The sequence below is a fragment of the Rhinolophus sinicus genome, chromosome 14 (genome assembly GCF_057876585.1).
Source record: "Rhinolophus sinicus isolate RSI-liver-muscle chromosome 14, RSI-T2T, whole genome shotgun sequence".
Classification (NCBI taxonomy): Eukaryota; Metazoa; Chordata; class Mammalia; order Chiroptera; family Rhinolophidae; genus Rhinolophus; species Rhinolophus sinicus.
Window position 1 is genome coordinate 127,054,039 of NC_142514.1, and position 25,482 is coordinate 127,079,520.

Consider the following 25,482-nt stretch of genomic DNA (forward strand, 5'->3'; position numbering starts at 1 on the left):
CCGAGGCTGCGTGATCAGTCTCCAAAGTAAGAGGCAGCTCGGACGCGGAGCCGAGACAGCAGCATCTTGCTTCGCGAGAGACCCGCAACCAATGAGGGGCGCAGGAATCTGGACAGCCCGCCACTCCTCGGGTACCTTCACTTTCTGCCCTTAAGATTTGTCTTCTACGCATAGCGGTGCTCCACCTCCGGCCCCGGCCGCCCGCCGCGGGCGTCCGACCCACAGGACCCCGCTGGAGCCCCGCCTCCTGCCTCTTCCTCCGTCTCTGCTCATCACCTCTGCGCCTGCGCGACCGGAAAATTCGCGAAGGTTCCTGAAGCGAAACCGGTCGTTTCCGGAAGCCGGCTGCCGCCCCAGACTTCGGACTGGTGGTGGCAACGCACCGTCTTGCGGTTGCCGGCTTTGGGGCCGGACTGGCACCGGTGGGGAAAGACATGGCCCTGCTGTGCTACAACCGGGGCTGCGGCCAGCGCTTCGATCCCGAGATCAATGCCGACGGTAAGAGACAAGCGCCGCCAGCCCGGCCTCCCCTCTCCACCTCCTATCGGGGGACGCCCTTGGGCCAGACGGTGTCCCGGGGTCCTCCCGCGAGCCGTCGCCGCGCTGCCCCGGCTCAGGCTCCCTCCCGGCCGCCCTGGGCTGCGCTGGGAGCCGCCAGCCGTGTCCTTTGTGCGCGGGGCCCCGGGGCCGGCGCCCGTAACGGTGTCTGCCGCCGCCGCAGCCCGCTGAGCCGCTCTCCCCGGGGCCGCACGTGTTTCCCAGCCGTGCTCTCACCCAGTGATTCGCCTGGGATGGAGCACCTCTGTACCCCCACGCGGGCTCTGTGGGGAAGCAGGAGGCAACCCGGTGCGACGGGTCTCGCTCGGAGGTTGATTTGCTGTGCAGGAGAGTGGGTGTGTGACAGCCGGACGGACGGACGGACGGACGGACAGGTGGGAGGGTTGGGCAGCGGGCGGGTTACCCTAGCATTTTAAGTTCGGCCTCGTTTTATTAGTATAAAAGTTGGTCTGAAAGCCTACTGTCGGCGTGTTCGGTCGACCCCCTCTTACAAACTTACTTTCAAAAGAAAAAAGGTGCGCTTGGTTAGGAAAATTGTCCTATATCTTGACGCTGTGAAGTTTTGATATACGCGCCCCAGTGGGTGATACATGGGTTCTCCTTTACTTGCTTAGTAGCCGTATTTGTGTTGGGTATTTTTGTTATCGCCGCCTAATTTTAATACCATGCCATCTTCAGGATAACTGAATTATCTCCACTGGACCAAGGTGTAGAGTTAATGATGTAAAGTGACAGGTAGTGACTAGACCCGATGAAAAATGGAAAATGACCAATGAACTTCGATTGCGATTTGTGAAAGGGATAAAGAAGTAGCATTTATGATGTTTTTTCTGTATGCCAGTCTATCACTTTATTGCACTATTTCATTTTAATCTTTACATTCCTATGAAGTATGCATATTAGAGAAGCCGAGTTCAGCATGGTAGCAACATTGTTCTTCATTGTGAAAGAGATTAAATCCGATGCCTTTTAAAATCCTTTTCACCTTTGAGATGTCTGAAATATTTATCTTAGTGCACAGGTGAATTGGTGACATTTAAAATGGTAAGACCGTTGGCAGGATTCTGAGGAAAAGATAAATCTAGTCTTTATACAATACTCAAGTTACTGTCATTGACAATTTTATATTAATATGAAGTTATTCACTGGGAAAATAGTGAGATTTCAGTGAATGATGTAATCGAGGAATGCAGGATTTTAAAGCGCTTTGTTATTGGTAGTCTATGTAACAAGTAAGTTGCCTTAGTGTCTGCACAGTACTCTAAAAAGGCAAAAGGTTGATTGCTTCCCTGTACCGGACAATATGTTTATTTGTAGGGTGTTACATACCAGCGTAAAATTAAGAGGTGATAAAGCCACATTTTGGAAGTTGGCCCTGTGTATGTGAAATGGTACAGTACTTAGGAAAGAGATGAGGGGAGACAGGAAAGTCAGAGGAGTGGACATTCTCAGGGATTGTGTGTGGTCAGCTACCAGATGCAGCTGGTAAGGGAGCTGAAACTTTATTTGCTTTAGCAAATGGAGTTATTGTAGAGACTTAGAATAAATACTCCAAGGAAGTTGGTTGACTGAATGGAAAGTTAAGCAAATGGAGATAGGGAGTAGAAGACAAGAGTTAATGGCAAACTGTGGACTTGGTTAATAAGAGAGTTTTATACAATGGGAGAGGATTGACCTTATGTATTGACTAAAATAACGAGACTCCCTTCTAAGCTGTTAGGACATTTTAGTTTGAAACACAGCTAAATGAGTTTAAAGGAAACATGATTGGAAACTTGTATATGTTAAATAGTTACTCTGGAAAAAGTACCACTTCACAAACAGTATTTTATTTAATCTGGTACGCATACGAGGAAACTGAAACAGCTACCAAGAGACAGAGGCAAAGTTTGAGCCAGGGTCAGACCCACTGTTAAAAGCCCTTGGCTCTTAACCACTACAACTATAATGTTGTAGCTTCTTACCCATAAAATATTACTTTAAGCCAAACTGCTGATAAACTTTACATAGAGACTAGAGAGGAAAATGTCCATCTGCTTGTTATTTACTCTTGAAAGCAGTGAATTTCTGATGTTGTTCATACTATAATAATTGTATGGTTAAGACCTGATTCACTGCTGCTGCCATTCTGCCAAAACTGACAGTTATTATTGTGCCTCTTGCTGTGTTACACGTTATGTGTTTTATGCCTCTGGCTATTTGTAAATTTGGTATTTAAAAATACTCTGTTCTCTGCTTTGGTTCCCCTCGCTCAACTTCATAGCCCTCTGCATATTCATGTCTACTTTTTTCCAGCCCTTAATTCCATTACTACCCTTAATTGATAGCTTAATTCTAATTCATGGGTGTACTTATTGTACCATGAAAATACTTGACACTTTGCATTCGCTAGCATATTATCTATGTAACACAACACCTGGTTACTAACTAAGGCAACCATATTGGTTATTAATACGGGGGTAGGGAGATTTCCTTACCAGGAATTAATCATTTTAAGGCAACACCAGGAATCAGAGGTTGTAGACAATTGAAAGCTAAGTAGGCATGAAGGTTGAGCAGAGTAGCCATATAAGAAAATAGTGCAGGTGTGGAGCTGACTTGTTTTTTCTAAGTTCATGGTTCCCTCAGGGAGTAAGTGTGTCTATTATCTTGTATTTTTTAGACATAATACTCCATGCTGCAAACTGTAATAAGCCCATTTTCATAAGAGTTAAGTAAAAATTGATGATGAGGAGGAGTATAAGGAAATAGAAAATCACAAATCATTGAAAATAGACTGTAGAACTTAAGTTTCTTTTTAATGAAGTTTGTGTCTAGGAGTTGACGCCTGTCTAGGAAACTTAAATTAGCAATTAGATATTAGCATCAGTTTTTAAAATTTTGAACCTGCTCTTATTTTTTTAGTAAGCCTTGGGTAACATGGATCAGTGCACGTAAAGAATACTTAACTCTTTTGCTGCGTTGATTTCAAGTTTTGTTTTCAAAATGTGTCAGAAATCCACAAAAAAACCAAAAAGTTGATATTTGACTATTTTATGCATTTAATAATAACAATTTGAGCTGCTTTATATATAAATGACATTATTTTTGTGTGTAAAAATTTTCTATTATTCTTGAGAAACACAAAAACAGAAAAATGTACATCTGTTTTCCTAAACTTTCTTTCTGGAAGTTTCTATCCACAGTCAGTGGATGGAAATACCCATTCAGATATATTTGACCATCATGGCAAAAGGGTTAAGTTTGATAGTATTTTTGAAAAAAAAACAGAATTGAAAGATGATAGCACAATCTTGGAGCTTGAGTTTGGTACTAAACAAATTTTACTATTAGGTTGATGCAAAAGTAATTGCGGTTTAAAAGGTTAAAAATAATTGCAAAAACTGCAGTTACTTTTGCAGCAACCTAATACAAAAATTAGTGGAATACAGAATGTAATTTGTTATATTTGAACTATTTTGTATTGTGTTTATCTATAGGTATCACTTTTGAATTGGAATTTTAACTTTTTTAATACAGTGTTATATTAAGCATAGTGTGTCATGCATCAAACTTGAGCAATAGTGAATATTTAAGGAAAAGAAAAGTATTACCTGAATTTGGGGAAAAGATTAAATATTAACACCTGAAGGAAATAATGATACTTCTTTATTAGAAAGTGACATTTTTTTCTTCTCTGTTTTTGACCAGATGCTTGCACATACCACCCAGGTGTTCCAGTTTTTCATGATGCATTAAAGGTAAGAACTTGATATATTTCAGTCTCTTCATATTTGTATAGTAAATTTAGAGGTGTAATGCTAAATCTTTTATTTTTTCAGTTTGTGACTGCTTTCTTAATGACGGTTTTGGGGTGCTTTAAGCAAGTGCTCCACTAACAGTAAAGAAACAGCAGATAGTGCTGTTAAGGTCTTCCAGTAATAAAATTGTTATTTCTGTCCCAGTCCTCATTTTTATATCCCTCGTTTCTTCACTTTCATAATTTTGAGGGGAAATAAAAGCAGTTGTATTGAATCTTAAATCTCTCAGTCTGTCATACAGCTGCTGTATAATAAGAGCAGCCCTGCATTTTAGGAAAGATTGTTATAAATACAGCGGTGCCAATATCAGGACAGACATGTAAGTTTACTGAAAAGAGATGCCACCTGTACTTCCTTGATGTTCTGGAGAATTAGAGAAATAATAGAATGTTTGACCAGATTTTTCATGGTGGGTTTATTGATCTTCTAAAATTTATGATAATATGGTACATTTTCCATTGTATATCTCAAAAGAAAATATTGCAGTATGGTTCTGCTGTGGTTTTAGATGCTGCTACTTGTTCTTAGGAACCTAAATAGTCTTAAATGTCTAAATATCGTTGATCCCCTTTGAGTTTCTAATTATACCTTTCAGAGACTAGTTGGACGTTTCTGGCATTTAACTTGTTAGCTAGCCAAGTATAAACAAAAATGTACAAGCAGCTAAGTTTATTTTAATCTGGTTACTAAGTGAGGAAAACGGAACAAACATTCCATAGGGCAAGTGGAGACCTAACTCCTGCTTAACATTTTTTTAGCGTTTTTAGAAATGTATGGGGATGGAAACTTGTTCTGTGGGAATATTTATCTTTGCAGGGTTGGGGGCATTGTGTTTTTCCTGGACTGCCATCTAGTCCGTGTTTATTTTTCTTACTGTACATTTTTCTTTTTTCTTTTAGTGTAATGTTTTCCTCCTGTCTCCTAACTGTGGACATACTTCACTTTTCAGGCTTTGGCTTCCTATTTTCTCTCATTTATTAGTTCATTTATTCCTTAAATGTCACTTCTAATGCCTATGACTTCTACAGCATAATTCCATTTATGTGTGTCATTGACAAACACAAACCAGTCTCTAAAGTGAACTCTTATGCCAAAAATAGCCTGCCTTTCAACTTTGCTGCTGCGAGTAATGATATCACTGACTTTCTAGTCATTCAGTCTATCGCTCTTTTTTACTACGCAACTCTTAATCATCAATCTTAATGATTTTACTTTGAAGTATTTTTGTTTCTTCTCTCATTCTACTGTTTATTATTATCTCCATAAACATTTCTTGAAGATCTGGAATTTACAAGACTGTTGGATTTCACAGCCCAGTAAATTTCAGACAAAAATTCAATTAGTGGACCAGCCCAGTGGCTAAGGTGGTTGGAGCACCGAGGTTGAGGTCGCCGGTTTGATTCCCACATGGGCCAGGGAGCTGCGCCTTCTACAGCTAAGATTGTGAACAACCGCTCTCCCTGGAGTTGGGCTGCCGTGAGCAGCCAGAGGTCAGCGTGAGCTGCTGTGTGCTGCTACGGGCTACTGTGTGCTGCCGTGGGCTACCTTGTGCTGCCAGGAGCAACTGGTGGCCAACGTGAGTGGCTGGCAGCCAGTGAGAGCTGCCGTGAGCTGCTGTGAGCAGCCGACTGACCACTGGCTACCGACTGCCTCAGCCAGGAGGAGCGCAGGCTCATAATACCAGCGTGGGCCAGAGAGCTGTGTCCTACACAACGAGACTGAGGAACAGCGGCTTGCACCGGAGTGGGGATGGGAGAAACAGAGAAGGGAAAAAAAAACAAATTCAATTAGTATAGTGTCTGTGGTTGCCAATTTTCTGTTTAACGAAGAAGTTAAACATTGCATTAATGAAAGAACATTTTAATACTCAAATTAGAAGAGAAATATTCAGAGAAAAGGACGATCCTTAAGAAAAGATAGCAATCTTATACTCACTTAAATTTATCATTTTCTCATTTTATGAGAACTACCATGGATCCCAGATTGGCATTTGAGATAACTGGTCTGTATCATGTATATATCCCAGTATTCCCAGAATACCTGATATAATTCTTCATATATGATTAAAACAATAAAGACTTTTCTTGTATAGAATAACTTCTCTGATGGCTATATTATCAATTTTATAAAACCCTGTATTTAAGATGATAACTTTTTATTTATATCTCAATTCAAAGTAAAAGAGGATTATATTTCAAAATAAAGGAAAATTTGAATTACAGCATATTTAACATCCTCTGTTAAAAAAAAAAAAACTTTAAGTACATATTGTGAAAAAAAAACACTGTCCAATTCTTCAAGCTGTGTATTGAGAAAAACAGTGAGGTCCAAATGGATATGTGCAAAGCTGGCCCTTAGTCTGTATTTGAGCCATCCTAAGTCTTGAGGCTGCTGGAATTATAGGTGACAACTTAAAGCCATTTTTGGTAAGCCAGTTTATATTTTGTTCAGTATTCACACACTGCATTACAATTTCTGTATTTTTATGCTTCTCACTAAAAAGATCATTTAGCTTACAAAGATCTAACAATGCTTAGTCTGCTGCTAATTAATCTGTGTTGTTCTGAAAATAGGTAGAAAGCTTATTGTTGAGGAACAGCTACAATAAGTTTGTTTAGAAACTGAATTATAATTATCTCTGACTTAATGGATTTTTAAAGTAAAGCACTTCACTTACTCCCCAGATCCTTTAAAATGTGCGAGTATGTTTTTAGAAATTATAAAATGTTCTATAAAAATCAATTACTATTTTTAATAGCAAAAGCAATTTCTGTTTCCCTTTTTTTAAAAAAAAAAAAAAGTGACAATTTAACTTTTTATTTTTAATTTGGGAATATTGGTGAACAGTGTGTTTGAGCTCCAAGTCGTTGTCCTTCAGTCTCGTGGAGGGTGCAGCTCAGCTCCAAGTCCAGTCGTGGTTTTCAATCGATCTTTAGTTGCAGGGGTCACAGCCCACCATCCCATGTGGGAATTGATCCGGCAACCCTGTTGTTCTGACCTCACGCTCTAACCAACTGAGCCATCCAACTGTCCCCCTATTTTTAAGGTGCTTCCTTTCATGATAGATCATAACACACATCACTTCTAACATTGGTTAATTAGTTTTTTGTGTTTTTTTTTAAATCAGACTAAAAAGCATTTCACTTGATTAGCTGAATCATTTACAACATTTCAAAACTGAAATACATATATATGCAAGTCACTTTGGGATTCAAGGCGATAAGTGCAAATAAAGTGTTTTACTGGGTTGTGGTTCTCATGCAAATAATGTTTTCAGTTTTTATTTTCTTATGTTTCACAGGGTTGGTCTTGCTGTAAGAGGAGAACAACTGATTTTTCTGATTTTTTAAGCATTGTAGTAAGTATTGGTTTTTTTTTCTAGATTATCTCCTAAAAACTACATATTCTGGGAAGCTCCAAATTTAAGTTTAATTTTGGACATCTATTGACTAGTCCCTATTAATTTGCAGATAGTACCTTTCTTTTAAAATGGAGCTCACCTCCTTGCTACAGTGTTTACAATAGGAATTTTTCTGTTTTAGAGATTAAAGGTTTTAACGTATTACCCACTTCTTAATTTTGCTTTGTATTTGATGTGAGTAGTCCTGGAAGAACATAAAGAAGAAGGAAGGTGGTAGGCAAAAATTTAATGCATACTCAGTTAGGAACGATAATGTTTTACCAAATCTAAGATATCATCAAAGTGTATCATTCTTTTGTGTGCCCTTAAGAAAAAAAACTAAAGCTGTTGATTAAATAACATGCCATTGATCTTATGATTTCAGAAATGTTAAAATTACATATTACTCAATGGAATATGGAAAAGGTAGCTGGCATTTATTGAATGTTTGCCACCTGCCAGATGTGCCAAGTATTCTATTGTTTTAATCCTCTCAGAAAATATCTTAAGTGCCATTATCTCCATTTACTGACGAAGAAACTGAGGTTAAAAAGACTAATTAACTTCCTCCAGGTATGTAGCTAGTAAGTAGCAGAACTAGGAATCAAATTGAGACCCTTTTTTATAAATAGTTTGTAGAATTCTCTTCGTAAGGTCTCCAGAGTTTGTTACCTATAAACAAGTTTATGCTACGTTTAATAGTTAAGTAGATGTTTATGAAGTGTTTTACAAATATTTTTAATGCATTATTCAAATGTAATAACTCTTATAAAAATAACAAATTTGGAGTCCTATTTTTAGTTTCTTAAAATAAGTTAATGTGTTACAAGGGGAGAAAACATGCAATAGGTTTTATTAATAAAGAATTGAAAAATAGTATTACTTTCATGGCATGTGAAATAGATGATAGGATAACTCATAATGAGTACCTTTCACTAACAGGGCTGTACAAAAGGTAGACATAATAGTGAAAAGCCACCTGAGCCCGTCAAACCTGAAGTCAAGACTACTGAGAAGAAAGAACTATCTGAATTGAAACCCAAGTTTCAGGAGCACATCATTCAAGCCCCTAAACCAGTAGAAGCAATAAAGAGGCCAAGGTACATTTTTTACAGTTGCATATTATTGTCACATTATTGTTTATGGAATTTCCCTTTATGATTTGGAATATTACCATTTGTACCTTTTATGTAGTCACTAGCTATTGAACCATTTGATTTTCCTTTAAATAGACCTTTCCTTTATATCCCCCCCCTCAGCTTGAGGACATGTACACAGTAAACTTCATTGCTGATTTGCTCACTGTACCACTATAATTATGGCAGACTAGGGAAGCCATGCATCCTTCTTGTGCCAGGGCTTGTATCTTTTCTACTGTGGCATAGTAAAATTCTGTAAAGGAATTGTCCTTATCAGAGAATGAGTTTGAGTTGAAAAAGAATGTAGAGGTCCTCCCTTCCATTTTTCTACTGTTTCTTGAATATCTCCTAGGACATTATTAATAGAAGAATATTTAAGTTTTCGTTCAAATAATTCTAGTGAAGAAGAATTTGCTTTTATTTCAAAGTCCATTATATTGTTACTAAATCAGTGTATAATTTTCATGTGTATTGAGCCAAATTTTTATTTGTTCATATTTTGCCACTTAGAACAAGCCTAGTCACTCATCGTTTACTTTCAGATGCCCTGAAAACTGTTAATCTCATTACACTGACAAGTTCTTTTTGTTTTAACTTTTAAAAATTTATTTGTCGATTACTTTTGACATACAATATTATATTAGTTGCAGGTGTACAAAACACATAATGATTGAACATTTATGTATCTTACAGAGTGATAACCCTAAGAGTCTATTACCTGACAGTGTACAGTTACTACAATATTATTGACTATATTCCTTATGCTGTACTTTGCATCCCTGTGCTCTTTATTCAGTTATACTTGACCTTCAGTATTATTTTGTATTAGTTTCATGTGTACAGCGTAGTAGTTAGACATTTATATAATTTATAAAGTGATCCTCCTAATACATCTAGTATCCACCTGACATTATACATAGTGTTTACAATATTATTGACTGTATTCCCCATACTGTACTTTACATACCTTATTTTGTTACTAGCAATTTGTCCTTAAACCCTTCACCTTTCTGATCCAGTCCCCTAACCCCCCTCCCATCTGGTAACCATCAGTTTGTTCTCTGTATCTATGAGTCTTTGTTTTGTTTCTTTATTTTGTCCTTTAGTTTCTACATATAAGTGAGATCATATGGTATTTGTTTTTCTCATTCTGACTTATTTCATTTAGTATAATACCCTCTAGGTCCATCCATGTTGTCGCAAATGGTAAGATTTCATTCCTTTTTATGGCAGAGTATTAATCCATTGTGTACATGAGGTGTGATCTTTTAAAAATTTTTAAATTTAAAAAACTTACTGCAGTAAAAGACACATTGCCATTAATCTCCGTCAAAATATTCCTTTTACCCCATAGTCCTTGCCACTTTCTGAAGTAGTTCTGCAAGTCCTCTTTCATGAGTGTCTTTAGTTGAGCTGTTGTGGCCGCATCGATGTCCTGAATCAATTCAAAACATTTTCCTTTCATAGTCATTTTGACTTTGGGGGAGAGCCAGATCCAGTGAAGAAGGTGGATGAGGACACACCGTAATGTTTTTATTTGACAGAAATTGCCGAACCAGAGTGATATGTGACATGGAGTGTTGTCATGATGGAGGATGAAGTAAAGATACTCACGAAAGAGAACTTCCAGAACTGCTTCAGAAAGTGGCAAGAATGATGGAATAAGTATGATTGAAGTGAAGGGGAGTATTCTGAGGGGGGTTAATAGCAATGTGTCTTTTACTGTAATAAATTTTTTATATTTAAACATTCACTATCTTTTGATCACACCTTGTATGTACCACATCTTTATCCAGTCGTCTGTTGTTGGGCATTTTGGTTGTTTCCATATCTTGGCTATTGTAAATAGCTCTGCCGTTAACATAGGGGTGCACATATCTTTTTGAATTAGTGTTTTGGATTTCTTTGGATAAATACTCAGCAGTGGAGTTACTGAGTCATAAGGTAGTTCTACTTTTAATATTTTGAGGAACCTCCATACTGTTTTCCATAGTGGCTACACCAATTTGCTAACCCGCCAACAGTGTGCCAGGGTTCCCTTTTTTCCACATCCTCGCCAACACTTGCTGTTTGTTGATTTATTGGTCATGGCCATTCTGACAGGTATGAAGTGATGATATCTCATTGTTTTTATTTGCATTTCTCTGAGTATTAGTGATGTTGAACAGCATTTTATATGTCTATTGGCCATATGTATGTTCTTTTTGGAGCAATGTCAGTTCAGGTCCTCTGCCCATTTGTTAATTGGATTATCTTTTTCTGGTGTTGAGTTATATATAAGTTTTTTATAAATTTGAATAGTAACCTCTTTTCCGATGTATTATTGGTGAATGTCTTCTCCCATTCAGTAGGATGTCTTTTCATTTTGTTAATGGTTTCCTTCACTGTGCAAAAACTGTTTAGTTTGATGTAGTCCCATTTCTTTTGTTGTTTTTTTCCTTTTGTTTGTCTAGCCCGAGGAGCTATATCAGTAAAAATATTACTAAGGGTAATCTCTGAGAATTTACTGCTTATGTTTTCTTCTAGGAGTTTTACGGTTTTGGGTCTTACATTTAAGCCTTTAATCCATTGTGTACAGAGTAAGAAGGTTCTCCAGTTTCATTTTTCCGCATGTATCTTTCCAGTTTCCCCAGCACCACATATTGAATAGACTGTTTTTTACCCCAATGTGTATTCTTGCTTCCTTTGCCATAGATTAAATGACCATATAGGCATGGATTTATTTCTGGGTTCTCTATTCTGTTCTATTGATCTATGTGTCTGTTTATATGCCAATACCATGCTGTTTTGATTACTATGGCCTGGTAGTATAGTTTGATATCAGGTAGCGTGATACCTCCAGCTTTGTTCTTACTCAGGATTTCCATGGTTATCCGGGGTCTTTTATGCTTCCATATAAGTTTTCAGATTATTTGTCCTGGTTTTGTGAAAAATGTCATTGGTGTTTTGATAGGTATTGCGTTGAATCTATAGATTGCTTTGGGTAGTATGGATGTTTTATCTATATTCTTCCTATCCATGAGATGTTATATGCTTTCTTTAATTTCTCTCTTCAGTGTCTTATAATTTTCCAAGTACAGGTCTTTTACTTCCTTCTTAAATTTATTCCTAGGTTGTTTTTTGTTTGTTTGGTGTGTGTTTTTGGTTTTTTTTTGTGGGGGGTTGTTTTTTTGTTTGTTTTTGTTTTTTTTATGCAGTTGTAAATGGGATTGTTTTCTTAATTTCTCTTTCTGATAATTTGTTGTTGCTATATAAAAATACAGAGTTCTGAATATTAATTGTGTATCCTGCTACTTTACTAAATTCATTTATCCAGTTTTTATAGCTCTGGTGGAATCTTTAGGGTTTTCTATATATGGTATCATGTCATCTGCAAATAATGACAGTTTTACTTCCTCCTTTCCAACTTTTTTTCTTGTCTGATTATTTTCTTGATTGCTGTGGCTGGGACTTCCAATACTATGTTGAATAAAAGTGGTAAAAATGGACATGCTTGCCTTTTTCCTGATCTTAAGAAGACTGCTTTTAGCTTTTCCCTATTAAGTATGATGTTAGCTGTGAGTTTGTCATATGTGGACTTTATTATGTTGAGATATGTTCCCTTTATTCCCATTTTACTGAGAGTTTTTATCATAAATGGATGCTGGATTTTGTCAGACGCTTTTTCTGCATTTGTTGATACGATCATTTGCTTTTTATGTTTCATTTTGTTTCTGTGATATATCACGTTAATTGATTTGTGGATATTGAACCACCTTGCATCCCAGGAATAAATCCCACCTATTCATGGTATATGATCTTTTCAATGTATTGTTGAATTTGGTTTGCTAACACTTTGCTGAGGATTTTTGCATCTATGTCTGTCAGGGATCGCTGACAATTTTTTAACGTATTTGATTTAGATGGCATATCTGTTAAAGTACTTTTAAAATACCTTTTGATCATTTTTCAGTAGAATTATAGACTCCTCATACTCACTTTCTGATGAACTAGACCTTATTTTAATTTTACCTTCCCACACATGCATATTGGGTACCACTGTTATACCATGTTTTCTTATGTTGCACTTCAGTATTTTAGAACCAAAATACAGGAATTAAAAAACAGCTAGATTTTAACCTCAGATATGGTCCCTGTTGGTATTTTATTCACACTATGGACTTACTGTTTTCCTTTGTTTTTCTCTATTGCTCTAATAAACTTACAGCATATTGAGTAATACCAAATCAAGATAAGAACCCTAAGAGACATTCCTATATTTATTTGTTCATTAACCAAACTTCTTAGAATGATTTTATTTTATCTTCACCTTATTCATAAACACGAGAGACTTAATCAAATGCCTTGTTGGCTGATTTGCCCATTAAAAAAATTATCAGAAAAAGACGATTCTGGCATGGCTCATTCTTAAGTATTATAGTGAAGTCTATAATACTATAATTGACAATATGAGTTAATTTTGTTTTTTTAATGTGGACTACTGTTTTACTTAAGACGAAGGAAAGAAATTAAACGTTTTATCCTAAATTCATTTGGAGGTATTGTAGAGATTATGAGGATATAGGTTTTTATGTACTTTGTTAATACTTCCTACATCAGTAGTTTTATTTTATTAAAGGTGTAGAATAACCTAGGATTTCTATTTTTATTGCTCCATTTATTCTTAATACTTACTGGCTGGCCTTAAAAAATTTTACATATAACACTTAACCATTATGAAACGTTAGAGGATACTGTTATTACTGTATTTTTCAGCTGCACTAAAATTGCCTTGTGATACAACTGCAGCTGAATTTATAGATGTGTATACCAGTGTGCACACAACATAATTTATCTCCACCAGTAGGAATATGGATTCACTTAGTACATATTTATTGCTTGTTTATTATATGCTCAGCATTTTACTCAGTCCAGGAATATAAAATTACATCATGGTCCCTTCCTTGGAGTTACTCATCTTGACAAACTTGAATTCCCAGTGTTTATTTCCTTCCCATTTGCCCTACTGTTGAGTAATTTCATGTGTGAGCAATAACATGATTATTTGAGGCTTAATATTTTAATATCAGAATCTTTTCAGTTAAAGCTTAGCAATGTCGGTACATTGTAGCGGTTGTTTGTAAAATACTTTTTAATGGGAATAGTTCATTTACAAGGCATTTGGCCTCTTTTCATAATTAGACTCTTTAAGTATATTTATTTTTTAGTACAAAGAAATATTTTGGTGTATCAATAATGGTAATAAAGTTTCAAAATTCTCTAGCCCAGATGAACCAATGACAACCTTGGAATTAAAAGTATCTGCCTCCCTAAAACAAGCACTTGATAAACTTAAACTGTCATCAGGTAATGAAGAAAATAAGAAAGGTAAGATTTTGTTTCGTATTTTGCAATTTTTTTATATAATTAATTATTTAAAAGAGACAGGAGCCATATAATTTACTGAATATAAATATGAAAAAGTAGCTAATTGTAGTAAAGAGCTTATTTTTGTTTTCTAAATGCTAGTAATACCACAGAATGAATATGTGGTATATTCATAATGAGAGCCTGTTAATTAAAACTTTTTACTTTCTTTGATTCATTACTTTTTAACAGTGAGTTAAATTTCTTTGATAATTGTAAATGTTTCATTTGTGCATGAGATAAAATATATTCAGTGTTCTCTGATTCTATACCTGATCCCATGGGAGGAAAGTACCTGTTCATGATTTCTCTTTCCTAAGGTTAATATTGGATATAGTATTGTGTTATAGAAATATGTCAGATATCATTTTGGGGATATAGGCAAAACCTAATCACAATAGTTGGTTTCTTGTTACCTTTTTAAATACATTACCTGAAAGGTCACAGAGAAAACTTAGTTACTTAAACTTGTTTTAAAGTGTCAGGGTTTTTTTTTATTTTTGTATTTAGATTATTATTTTTTAAATTTGTGTTAAGGAAAAGATTCCTTTTGAAGAATGCTACTACAGTCAAGTGTTCTATTTTAATGTTTCTAATTGATTTTTTTTTCTTTGTTTCAGAAGAAAACAGTGATGAAATTAAGATTGGGACCTCATGTAAAAATGGAGGGTGTTCAAAGGTACATATTGTAAAATTTGTGTTAAATCATGGAAGTAAAATTTTAATTTTGAAAAGAAAGTGCAATTTACTGACTCATTTCAACAAACATTTGCGTGCCTATACGTGTTGGGCACTATGCTATGAATTAGGGCTATGAACATGGATAAGAGACTATCTTTGAGGAGCATCATATCTGATAAAATGTTGGAAATAAATGTCATTCAGTCACATTTACTGAGCACTCAATATGTGCCAGGCGTTGTTTTGGAGCCTGGGGATACCGTATTAAAGCAAAAATCTCTGTTCTTGCGAGGCTGATCTAGTTTAGGAAGAAAAACAACAAATAGGTAATTGATTATGAATTCAGGTATTTATGAAGACAAGGAGATAGAGTGAAGAGATAGATTGTCAGAGAAGTCCTCTTTGAAGTGGTAACACAATCAGAAATCTGAATAATGTAGTGGATGAGTTATGTAAACCTTGGAATAGATATGGGAGTAGTATCTATATCTTTCGAGCTTGTTTTTTAAAGAAATTATGAAAAAGATCAGTGTGGGGCTTGGTCAAGGATGTATCAGTAAGTGGTGGATAAGAGAGGTAGGCAAGATTATGGAGGTCCTTACAAGCTTCACGAGGGCTTTGGTCTTTGTTCTAAGTATAATGTGAAGCTATTAATTTGTTTTAGGAGGGGGTTTTAAAAATATGTGTTTGCTGCTAAGTTGCAAATATAGTATGGCAGGAGTGGAATTGGAAGAAAGAAACCTTCTAGGATTGGAGAAGAGTGTGGAAGGCCAGGGAATGGGATTGGAGGGTATGTTTTTGAGAAGTGATTAAATGTGGGATATAATCACACATCTCAGTGAGGCTTTTTCCTACCTACTGTATGTAAAATATTATACCCTCCAACATTTCCACTCTCACTACGTTTTTCTGCATAGCACTTGTCACCTTATGACATACTACTTATTTTGCATATTTATTTTACTTGTGATCTGTTCAATCTGATGCAAGGTCTACAAGAAAAGGATTTTGTTTTGTTCTTTACTGTAATATGAATGCTTAGAGCAGTGCCTGGCACATGGTAAATGTATGTAGAATGAATGATAGTTGGAAATGTTAGCAGGACTTAGTAAAGAACGGGAAGTAGTGGAAGGGGGCTTGTGGCTCTAGCGTCTAGGTGATCAGTGACACCATTAACAGAGAAGTAGAAGATGGGATTGGGGTGAGCAGGTTTGTAGTTTTCCCTAATGTTAAGTTTGAGATCACCTTGCTCATTTAGGAATGGAAACAAAAGTATTCATGTGTATAAGGTAGAAGTAGTAGATAAAAGAGAATGATTAATTCTTGGGGTAGTAGGGTAGTAGAGTAAGAGCAGATAGAAGGTGTACCGAATGAATTTTGAAAAACAAATGACAGTTCTGTAAATGGACTGAAAAAGGAAAGGGTATCCCAAGCAGAGGTGATAGCAGTAGTATATAGCAAACAATAAATAGTTAATAATGGTACAGAATTTAATGGTGTGATATTGAGATTGAAAGAGATAGGTAAGGGCCAGATCCTGAAAGGCTTTTATAATGCTCAAAAGTTAGACTAGCATTTAGGTTATGGAGGCCATTAAAGACATTTTTTAATCTTTTTCACTGAAATATAACATTTAAAAGTATCCAAATACAAGTTTATAAATCAAGGGATTTTCACAAAGTAGAGCCCTCTTTATGCCTACTCATTTCTTCTCCCAAAGACAACCACATTTTTCTATCAACGTAGATTAGTTTTGCCTATTTTTGAACTTAATGTAAATAGAATCATAGGACAAGTACCCTTGTGTCTGTTTTCCTTTGCTTAATTAAGTGTTAGCATTATCTTTGTTGCATATTTTATTAACATAGTGTGTTCACTTTCATTGTTTTAAAACATGCCGTTGTTTGAATGTGCCAATCAGTTTATCGTTTCTACTGTCCTTTAAATTTTTTTTTGATTAAATATACTGTGAACATTTTGTGCATGACCTTTGGCACATTTACACATTCCTATTAGAGATATAACTGGAAATGGAATTGCTGGATTATAATGTGTATATTTTCAGATATTTCCACATAGTTTTCCAAAGTGATTGTATTTACACTCCTACCAGCAGTTTATGTGGCTTGTTTAATTTGTTCTACACCAGTCTTATGTTTTTGCCATTCTGGTGAGTGTGTAGTGTTCCCATTGTGGTTTTAATTTGCATTTTCGAGATGATTAGATTGAATGCCTTTCTGTATGTTTATTGGCCATTTGGGATAGCTTTTGTGGCATGTCCAAAATTGGTTACCTATCTTTTTATTAAGTTAGTTTTTTCTTATTGATTTTAGCAATTCTTTATTTTTTAGCTAAAAGTTCTTTGTCAGAGAGAGACACTGTACATTTTAACAGTCTGGCTTTTGATAAACGGAGGTGCCTTAATTTTAATAAAATCCAGTTTGTCCATCTTTTCCTTTATGACCAGTGCTTTGTGTGTCCTATTTAAGAACTGTGCTTACTTTAGGGCCTTGAATTAGAATGTTAGTATAGCCTCATTACCTAAAATCTTCTAATGATCATGAGGAAGATTAGCGAATTAAACTGATACATATTTTTAAGTCAAATTGACAGTTTTGTGATAGACTACATATGGATGGAGGAAGAGGAAAAATTAAAGAGGACTTACAGAATTTTGCTTTGGGAGACTGGATATGGTGCCATCAAATAAGGTGGAAAGACAAATAGGAGATTTGGGGGGGTAACAGTGATAAATTCAGAATCTAGCATATTGAGTTTCATGTACTTATGGAATATCTTTAAGAGATACACACACTCAGTACTTTGGATTTACAAAAAGTAAACATACAGAATTTTATTTTCTGTACTTGTAGATGGTTGCAATAAATACCCAAGTAGAGAGAAAAGTGTACTACTGGCTGCATCTGTGTTTTATTAACATACCTTTTTGTGAATTCATCTGTAGAGCCTTCACCTACAGCAGCAGCAATAGGGCCCAGATCTTCCAGACAAACCCTGGATATATACAGAGGGTGCCAAAAATGGATACACATTTTAAGAAAGGAAAAAACTATTAAAATTGTAATAATATATACCAATAAAAAATGAATACAAGTCACGTTTGACTTCTGCAGTTACAAAAGGTGCTCAAAGTAGTTACCATCAGCATCCAGACAATTTTGATTACGGCAAACTACTGCTTGAGCAACGTTGACCAAAGTGTCCACTTGTATCGCTGCTCATGCTGTTCAAGTTTCTTCACACAGTACTATGCGCCTCAAACTTACCGCGAATGCGTGCAGTTATTAGGCGTGTTGGAGGTTCTGTTGCATATTCACTTCTCCATTGTCATTGTATTTCCACAATGTTCTCGAATTTCAAATACCACTTCAAATAATGTTGCACTCCTAGAACGACAGCTGTGCTTCCACCATTGTCTTTGACTTTCCTGCCTGTCTCTTGGTGACTTTTGATTAATGCCATTTTTTGAGCGAACTGTCAAACTACACATTGCTACTGTAATTCAATTCAACTTCAAAAAGTTATACATAGATAACATCTCTTAAAATGTGTATACACTTTTTTGGCACCTCCGGGGGTTGGGGTGTGTGTGTGTGTGTCTGTCTGTCTGTCTGTCTGTCTGCAGTTCATTTTTTTCCTTCATAAGGATAAGAAATCATCACTCTAGAACTTACAGATTTGCTTATTAGATTTTCCATATTAATTCATAATGCCCATACGGAGTTGATGGACACAAATCATGCTGTAACTATTTCTGTTGAGATTACAAATCTCTTGGTTTTAATGTTGTATTGTAAATTAAAATACCTGAATAAGCTTGGATGTGACCTAAAACCCAAAAGTCTGAAAGCATCTTTAATACATCTTATTGCCTACTTTTCTGTTTGCCTTTTTCATAGGGAACTGGCACTTAAGCATATACAAAAAGAAGCCATTTTTCATTTCTTATTGGAATGGCCTAGGGTGACTTTATGAATGTTCTAGGTAATTTTTGTTATTTCTTGAGCATTTTCATAATTCATAGAGGTCACCAATACTAGATGTGTATGAAACATAACACTGAGATATGAAGCTAATTTTTTTCTCTCTTTTAGACATATCAGGATCTACAGAGTCTAGAAGAAGTCTGTGTGTATCATTCTGGAGTACCTATTTTCCATGAAGGGTAACTTATACATGACTAATTAAAACTTTCATGGTAGAGGGTAGAAAAGTTAATATTCCTTTAAACATTATTTGCCATGCATTTTAATTAGTTTATTTACATTGTCTTATAATCTTTACAATATCCCAGAAATGTGGGTTTTGTCTTCTTTTTACACGTGAGAAACTGACACAATATCATAGTTAAGTGGCCATTGTGATTCAAACTTTATGTTTTCTTCTTATTCCATTATATTTCAATGTGATACTCTGGGTTGAATAGTATTTTGTTTGAAGGACTGTCCTGCGCATTGTAGGACATTGAGAATTTTTGACCCTGAGGCACTAAGACACCAACATTGTGGCATCCAAGAAAACCCATACTTTTCTACAGCCCTCTGTTGAGAGCCTCTCTTCTATGTTACCCTGTAGTTTATAAAAACACAGTACCATGTTAAAATCTTCCACTCTGTTTCCAGTGTCCTTCAGAATTCAAACCGAAAGTTTTACTGTGTAATTTTTGTCTTCCAGTATTAGATTTTTCACAATAGTGGGATTTGCTTACTTTGGGACTGTCCTTCACAAGATGTGTATATACATTATTTTTCAGTTTGTTTGCATGTTCTCACTTTCCTGGGTTATTCGAATGTGAGGATTTTAAATCTTTGGTCATATTACTTTTTGGTAGCTTCGTGAGGACACAGGAATGTGAGCTATTGGTAAAAAACTGATTGAGAATTATGTGATGGTTTTAAGTTTCTTTATTCAAGAACTCCAGAATTGCTATAATTGGCATTCTGGTTTTAAAATTATTAGCCTGCTGATAGTTTTAATAGGTAACTTAGACACTTGTAAGATACTGAAGTTGCACACTTATTTATTGAATTTTTTAACTGCACGTGTCTCTGTAATACTTCTGGGCTTAATTGGTTGTGAGATTTTATTTCTGAAAATCTCCTTTGATTTTTTTTAAAGGATGAAATACTGGAGCTGTTGTAGAAGAAAAACTTCTGATTTTAATACATTTTTAGCCCAAGAGGGCTGTACAACAGGGAAACATGTGTGGACTGCAAAGGATACGGTAAGTAACCTTTTCAAAATAACACATTACGGTGTATTCAGCTGAGTCATTCTTAAAAGATTTTAGATTATTCTGTCTTCAGATTTTAAAAAAAGTTTTTCTCTCCCTCACATAGTAAAGTTTTGATGGGTCATAAAAAAAAACACAAAAAAACTGAAATTAAGGGCAAGCTCCAGAGCATGATCAAAATAGCCATTGTGTATTTCCATGCAAGCATATAGGTTTTTGTGAAATACTTAAGCCTATCATAATTGGAACATATTTTCTGTAATTCCATGGCCTATTCCCACCTTTTGTTTTATAAAAAGCACTTTTCTACTCATTTGATGTTATTGATCACTTAGACCTATGATTTTCTTTTGGCCACTTAGAACTTCATTTAGCCATTTACAGATGCACAAACACTTCAATCTAGTTGCCAGAGAGGAGGATTGCAGACTTGTTTATTGAAATTGTTTTGAAAGTCTCTGCTTGCTACAGGAAGTCTATCAACAGAAAAAAGAAAGCATCAGTTTCTACTTCCCTGGACAGTTTTTAAAAAGACTTGTGATTCTGTATATAATTCCCCCAAATCCCATTAAGTTGTAAGAAGGAAAGCAATTTATTACTAAATAAGTGCTTGATATCTATTAATGTGTTTTATAATAAATTATTTTTATGTGTTGTATTTGGCATTAATAACCCCAAGGCAATGAACTCTTCAGCATATGTGTCTTTTAACTTCTAAAATAATTGTAAATTTTCACATTGCTTTAGGGATTCATATTCTACATTTGAGTATTCTATAATTTCCAATTTTTAATAACACGTGGTTGGAGATTATAAATACACCCCTCAAGTTATAATAATTCATCTACCACGAAACTTCTAGGAATGTTTTATTACCAAAAAAGGAAGTCTCCCTGTAATTTCTCCGTGTTCCAAAAGATTGAAATATTTAGTTTGAAAACATAAACTGTTGTTTTCTGTTATATGCAAAAGTTTTCAGACTATAATTCTTGATGAAATGTTTTTGTTATTTTTTAATGCATGCACTTACCAAGTATTAAGTGTCTAAGCCAGTAGTAGCTAGGAGCAAAAAAATTTAAGTGATACAAGAAATCACTTAAATTTAGTACAATTGTACCAAAATGTAAATACTGTTTTTTACAACAGGAGTGCCTTATAGTTTCCTGCATGATGTGACTAACCCTCATTATAAAACAAATCAGTTTGTTTTTTTCTTCAAAATATTACTGATATAGCAATGTAACACCGATAGGTAATAATTATTTCGATAATAGTAATCAAAATATTGCTTCCACGAATTCTTTTTTTCTGCATGTATTATGAGAGGAAAATGAGTATTCAATAACAATAGCAGGTTCCAATTTGTAGAAAATAAATGGAAGATTCCTTGCATGAGGTTAAGATATTGTCTGGTGTATCCCCCTAAGCAAATGTCTTTCTCACTTCAATCTTCAAAGAATGTTTTTATGACTGTACTTAGTGGATTGTGGAGTGTTAAAATTGGAGAAAGTTTCGTAGGGAGTTCTTAAGTTGCATTTTTCAGTGTATATTAATACTGTGGCCCTAAAAGAAAAAAATCAAATGGAAGGAATAAGTGTGTTATCAAATCATAAAACTATAAAAGATTCTTTGTATTATGATATATTTTGTTTAAACTTATTGATGATAACTATAGAAGTTTGCCTTTAAAAACGTTAAGGGCTCAGTAGCACCTGGTAATTCTTCCCAATTAGACTCATCAAATTCCTCTTACAAAGAGGTTAATTATGTGCCACTTTGTAGATCCATAAAGTTTGTCTTATATTACAGGGGAAGAAAGTTGTTCCATGTAGACATGACTGGCATCAGACTGGGGGTGAAGTCACCATTTCAGTATATGCTAAGAATTCACTTCCAGAACTTAGTCAAGTAGTAGCAAATAGTACATTGGTAAGTACACTAAATATCTCTCAGTAAAATTGTCTTTATACATTATTAGTTATGTTAATGTAATACTGTTCTTGCTTGAGCTGATTTTAAGATAAGATCTTTTAATCTTTCCCATTTGAAAAAATTTTGAAATTAGTTTCACAGAAGTTATTTTAAATGAAAATTTGTGCATAATAAAGTTATTTCTAAAGCATTCTGGAGATACTGTAGTAGCCTAGAAGATTTATCAAATAATACAGTACTTAGTTCTCAGTGTGAAAATTCAAGTTAATTTTTCTTTTTCCGTTAATGGTTTTCTCAAGTAAAAAATTACAATGTTGGCAATTTCCTAAAATAGCTTAAATGATTTTTATCAATGTTTTCTTTTTTATAATTGTTTTATGTCAAACCTTCAATTTGGATTTGATCACTCAACTTTCTGTATCTTTTTCAGTTAAATGTGCACATTGTATTTGAAGGCGAGAAGGAATTTCATCAAAATGTGAAATTATGGGGTGTAAGTATTAATCCAGCAGAATTTTGTCTTATAATTTAAAATACCATTTATATAATAAAAGGCAGTACTTTAGTAATTGATGCAAAGTAGGTATATAACTTACCACAAAGTTGAAATCTAGGTGTTGAATTGGCATTAGAGACTTAGATTTTTGATTATTATCATAAGATCAGTATTTTCCTCTAAAACTAATAAAACTACACAGGTTTACTGTAATTCTCTTTAATGTGTTGCAGGTGATTGATGTAAAGCGAAGTTACGTAACTATGACTGCAACAAAGATTGAGATCACCATGAGAAAAGCTGAACCTATGCAGTGGGCAAGCCTTGAATTGCCTGCAACCAAAAACCAGCAAAAACAAAAAGAAGATAAAGCAGAATAAGTTGAGAGGGAATAAAAAGTGATTGCCTATTTCAGAATTCTTAGTATGTGGTGATGTGGTGGCTTGCTGCTGTAATCTTTTGTTCTGTTAATGTTACTGTTGAATCTGGTGTTTCAGGGTCAACAGTAGGTTCTTAAAAGCCAAAGTCATTTTATCTTTTTGTGCCTCCCATTTTCCTTTTGAGTTACCTAAGATTGATTATTCATTTCTTCTCCCTTAGTTGTGTCCTATACTTGAAGAAGCTAGAAAATAGCTCATAAACAGTTACAGTATTTCTCAGTGTAATATTATGTTAAGCCAAGAAACAAAATAGCATTTGTTCACTTCTTTCTATTCCATAATTAGTAAAGCAAGATGGAATGTCAAAATTTTAATTAGTTTTTTCATGAGTTTGTGTTCCTATGATACTTGAAAGTCTTTAAAGAAGAGATAAAGCTCTGCAATATTTTTTCCACTCGGGACGGTTACTTTTTGTGGGAGGTTTAATTCTGAGGTAGTGTAGTAAGAGGAATATGTGCATTGATTAACAAATTAGAATTTGTTTACAACTAATTGAAATAAAAAACTATATCAATACCTATATTACTTGCCAAGCAGTATGATTTAAGAGTATAAGAAACAAAGGTATAGAGGTGTCAATTTGATTAAAATTTACCATTTTATAAAACTAAGCAATAATGTTAAATATCTCTTTATTATTTATAAGGTCTTGGTATGATGTTATGACTAAATTGTATCTGAATTATAGCTACACCCTCTTACAATCTTTAATTACATATAAAGAGAAATTAAATACATATCTGGCCTCCCTGATGGAATACTATAAAATTATAGACTAAAAGGCTTATGGAAATACATTAGAGTATCAGAAAACGATTTAAGCTTTGCTTTATGACAACATGTTAAATAAATAAAATAGCTTAATTGTTTTGGAGGTTTTTTTAGGTTTTCATGAACAGTTTCACAATTCTAGGTGAATGTTGATTATATATTGTACTTCATTAAATACGTATCACAGAATGCGATTATTTATGCTAATTGAACCCGTTAAAGGATAAGTTAACTTTTTGAGGTAATGCAGAGCTCACAAAGAAAATGAAAAATAAGAAATGTTATGAAGTCCAAAACTCTCATAGAACTTAATAAATCTGGGCATGAATTATGCTTATGTAGATTAAAATAATTATTTGCTAAGCCCCTTCAGTGTTTTGCTTTTCTTGGTATTAATGGAATTTTTGTAAAGGAAAATTTGCAGACTAAAATTTTAAAGAGTTAGTATATCTCATTCTACAACCCTTATTTAGTAAATAGCTATTAGATATGTAATTATTAAATGGTTTTGCTCTGTTACAAGATATAAAAAATCTGTCAACCAGGCTTGCGCGACATTAAAATACCACGGCAAGAAATTTTTGGCAATAAAAATTGGACCCAAATAGAGTACATAGGTTTATAATACTTGAGTTGTATTTAAATTTTTAAAAGTTGATGTTTCTTAATTAAGGAACCTGAGCCCATTTGGAGACATGAAATCTTTATTGTTTAGGGAAGAGGTTGATACTTGGTGTCAGGTAATGATTAATGTAACCTTTTTTAATGTTTCCTTCTTGCGGCAATATCTCATGTGCTATTGAATTATTATTTAACGTAAGTGGATTTTTACCTAATCGTTAGTTAAAAGGACAGACTGTTGTTGTTTTTTTAAGATGTAGCTTACATATTTAATCTAGTTGCATTAGTGACCCTTTATTTACTTTCTTATTTCTGTGTACCTCTGAGTTTGTTTCCCAGATAAAAATCTAAATGATATTTATCTTTGACTCATACATGAAGAGACACAGTTATAATTAGGTAGAGTATTTTTACATTTTACAATCTGTCATAAAAATAAAAGTGATTAGCTTTATTGAGTTGTTTCTCTAGAAATATGCTTTGTCTTTCTCAGCATTCAGAGTAATTACTATAGCAAAGCAGTCAAAGCTAGGTTTATCATACCCTTTGTAAACTAATGACAGCTAAACTAACCATGGTAAACAAAATACTATTTTCTTGCCTAGTATGTTTGCTAGGATAAAGTAAGTTCCTAAGAAGTTGAGCTTTTATTTATTTTTTGATCTCTTATTTTTAGATTTACAGACGAGTTGAAAAAAAAATACTGAGTTCTTTATATCCTATATTAACCTTCCCCTTATGTTTAAAATCTTACATAACCATAGAACATTTGCAGAACTAAGAATTAGTCTTCGTAGAATACTATTAACTAAACTAGAACATTAATTTTGACCATCTGTTTTTAGTGGAACACTATTACAGAATGCCGTGTTTCCCTGAAAATAAGACCTAGCCGGACCATCAGCTCTAACGCGTCTTTTGGAGCAAAAATTTATATAAGACCCGGTCTTATATTAAAATAATATAATATGATGTAAGACCGGG

At 34.6% G+C, this 25,482-nt stretch overlaps 1 protein-coding gene across 1 annotated transcript; it reads left to right on the forward strand.

The window, feature by feature from the left end:
* The first annotated feature begins 286 nt into the window (after positions 1 to 286).
* Positions 287 to 24,956, forward strand: CHORDC1 (cysteine and histidine rich domain containing 1). Its single transcript, XM_019739638.3, has 11 exons — positions 287 to 498; positions 4,249 to 4,298; positions 7,660 to 7,716; positions 8,701 to 8,858; positions 14,161 to 14,264; positions 14,924 to 14,982; positions 19,100 to 19,170; positions 20,124 to 20,229; positions 22,048 to 22,167; positions 22,601 to 22,663; positions 22,900 to 24,956. The coding sequence occupies exons 1-11, from the start codon at positions 435 to 437 to the stop codon at positions 23,044 to 23,046; spliced, it is 999 nt and encodes a 332-aa protein (XP_019595197.3). The 5' UTR covers positions 287 to 434; the 3' UTR covers positions 23,047 to 24,956.
* The last annotated feature ends 526 nt before the right edge of the window (positions 24,957 to 25,482 follow it).

What these genes read in the sequence shown, in the direction of transcription:
- CHORDC1 (XM_019739638.3), top strand. Translation starts at nt 435, where the DNA reads ATGGCCCTGCTGTGCTACAACCGGGGCTGCGGCCAGCGCTTCGATCCC. An exon ending in TTTTTCATGATGCATTAAAG is followed by an intron (nt 4,299 to 7,659) that starts GTAAGAACTTGA and finishes TATGTTTCACAG; the next exon opens with GGTTGGTCTTGCTGTAAGAG. An exon ending in GAAGCAATAAAGAGGCCAAG is followed by an intron (nt 8,859 to 14,160) that starts GTACATTTTTTA and finishes AAAATTCTCTAG; the next exon opens with CCCAGATGAACCAATGACAA.